Source organism: Penaeus monodon, chromosome 20 (assembly GCF_015228065.2).
Source record: "Penaeus monodon isolate SGIC_2016 chromosome 20, NSTDA_Pmon_1, whole genome shotgun sequence".
Taxonomy (NCBI): Eukaryota; Metazoa; Arthropoda; class Malacostraca; order Decapoda; family Penaeidae; genus Penaeus; species Penaeus monodon.
The window spans coordinates 1,757,480-1,759,845 of NC_051405.1; the positions used below are offsets into that span (position 1 = coordinate 1,757,480).

The window sequence follows — 2,366 nt, forward strand, 5'->3', positions numbered from 1 at the left end:
CCCTTCACTCTCGGCTCTACGTAGACCAGCCTTCCCATTTGTTTACAATAGTTCTCCGAGCTCCCAGGCTGGTCACGATTGGCTTTGAAACGTTCTTACTGAGGATATAATTGCATATAATAGTGTAACTTTTTCCTGAGATGATCATTAACCCCAATTAATTGACGTAGTTTGCTGAAAGACCGATTTATGACAGGCTCCTCGTCCTCACTGAGGGACGACCAGCCCTGGCGTGAGTGAGTGCGAGTGGAAGCCCAACTGATGGCTCAATAAAGAAAATCAAAATGATAATGACGGTATTATTATAAAAATGATACCGCTAGTATGACTGCTTCGAAGCAATAGGTTTGATAAGGATAATAATAATTCTAGGTGTTGTACTTGTGTAAGAAATTGCATTTATGTTTATTTTCAAATGTTTTTACAATAGAGCTGTCATTGTTCAAGTTGTGTCAAGAATCCCTACTTGCTAACTGAAGCTCCCGGCAAGTAGGCTGGGTAATGTGTAATGTATGTCATGTGATATTTAACTTGATTTCCTCTAACCATTTCTGCTTTCTTTACCTTCTCCCTCTCCTTTCATCCTCCCACTGGGGTTCAGGCAAGACGCCTCAGCTGACGGCGGGTCGCGCGCTGCCGCCTCGGAGCTGCCTGGCGAAGGCCGGCTTGCCCGCTGACGAGATGAATGGCAGCTGATCATCGCGAGGAGAATACAGCGGGCCAGAGTGACAGCCGCCGAGGAGGAAGTGTGTGAACTGTCACTCTCAATCACGCTTTGAATACGGCAAATTTAATTCCTAATGGCTTGGGTTTGCTTAGTCGGTCCATTGGTCTTACTTAACACGAGGGGAGTCGGCACCGAAATATGAAGGGAAATTAATAACGCTAGGTAAGACATGTATGAAATCGCTTCATATAAACACTGAATGTATCCCTGACGCACTGCACAGTGCAAAGAACAGCGGTAAACTGAGAAAGCCGTGTTTGAGGCACAATGGGAGGTTATATTGGTAGGTCTGCGGCGGCGGCCCGTCCTCCTCCTCAGTCGCGGGCGCCGCTCGCCGGAGCAACAAGCTTGCGCGCCGCCGTCGTGCCAGAGGTTACCACATCGAACAGATTCAGCTGCATGTTTTGCTTTCTTGCGGAGTAGTGTGTGCGTGTTGGCATTTTCTACTTGCCTCAATGTTGACCCTCTACCCAACAACTGCCAACCAGTTTTCCTGGCCTGCATAGCAACACCTATAAAAATATGTTTTTTCCTTGGTGTCAACCGGTAGTTGTGGCCGCGAGGGGAGCGGCGCCACTCAGTCTCCCTGGAGCTGTGTAGAGAGCAGGACCTGGTTGTGTTTCCCCGTTATGCTCTTCGCGACGCCTAACTAGCTACAGCGAGAGACCTCCCTCGCTGGCGAGAATCTGCTTCCGTGACGGACGGAAACCGCGCTGCCAAGATGATGACGGAGGTGAGTAGGGCAGGCTCGGCCGCGGGCGCCGCAGCCGCGAGCGAGGCATCACGTTTCTGTGGCTCAAGCAAACATTACTCACAGATCGATGGGGAAAAGCCATTCGTATTTCCGATAACAGAGGGGAAATTTCGGCAGAAGAAAACGACGGTCGCGCCGCAGCCCCCGCCTCCCCCCGAGCGCATGTCTGTCGCAGGGAGCCTTGTGTGGACGTCACTCTCATCGGATATTCGAACGGCCAGCCAGTCGATAATCCGCGAGCGATCTGATAAGAGCAGACCTCGACTGCCGGGTCCCGTGGCGAAGGGAAACTGCGATAGGTCGGCTGCTGTGGCGCCCCGGGAACGGCGCTGTCCCTTCGAACACGTTTCAACGAGTCGGGCAGAGGGCAGGGTTCGAGGGGAAAGGCTCGGGGGGTGCTGGCAGGGTATCATCGCCTTCTGCCCATATTGCCAGGGCGTGAGGGATGTGCTGGTGCCGGGACACATGTTATTGATCCTTGAGGGAGGCGAGGAAGCGTGATTGCGCCTCCATCTGTGTGTGAGATAATGTCTGGGTAAATCTAGCATTCTTATCGCAGTTGATTCTTACAGGTCACCCCAGCCTACTTGATAATTTGATAGCGAACATAATTTCGTTGGTTATAAAAAATCGCAAATTAATGCAATCACTTCGATTCGGCGTAAAAGCACATTTACAATCGTTACTAGTTTAATTGGTCTTTAAGGGAAAGTGCGTACGCCTGCGTGCACTTGCACCCTCACCCAGGCCAACATTTTCTCCAATGTTACGTGATTAAATAATGTAACGAAGTAGATATGGTCTTCGATCTCGCTGCTGTTCCGATGTAAATATATTACTACTAAGATAATGGAAGACTTAGCTACGTATGGGTAACGATGGCCC

The 2,366-nt window shown here is 50.3% G+C and overlaps 1 protein-coding gene across 1 annotated transcript in view; it reads left to right on the plus strand.

Annotated features, from left to right (window-relative positions):
- The first annotated feature begins 1,184 nt into the window (after positions 1-1,184).
- LOC119585537 (endothelin-converting enzyme homolog) overlaps positions 1,185-2,366 on the plus strand; it is a 50,671-nt gene continuing 49,489 nt past the window's right edge. Inside the window, exon 1 of the mRNA XM_037934161.1 lies at positions 1,185-1,460. Within this exon, the coding sequence (XP_037790089.1) occupies positions 1,449-1,460 (12 nt within the window). The 5' untranslated portion in view covers positions 1,185-1,448. The remainder of the gene's footprint in view (positions 1,461-2,366) is intronic.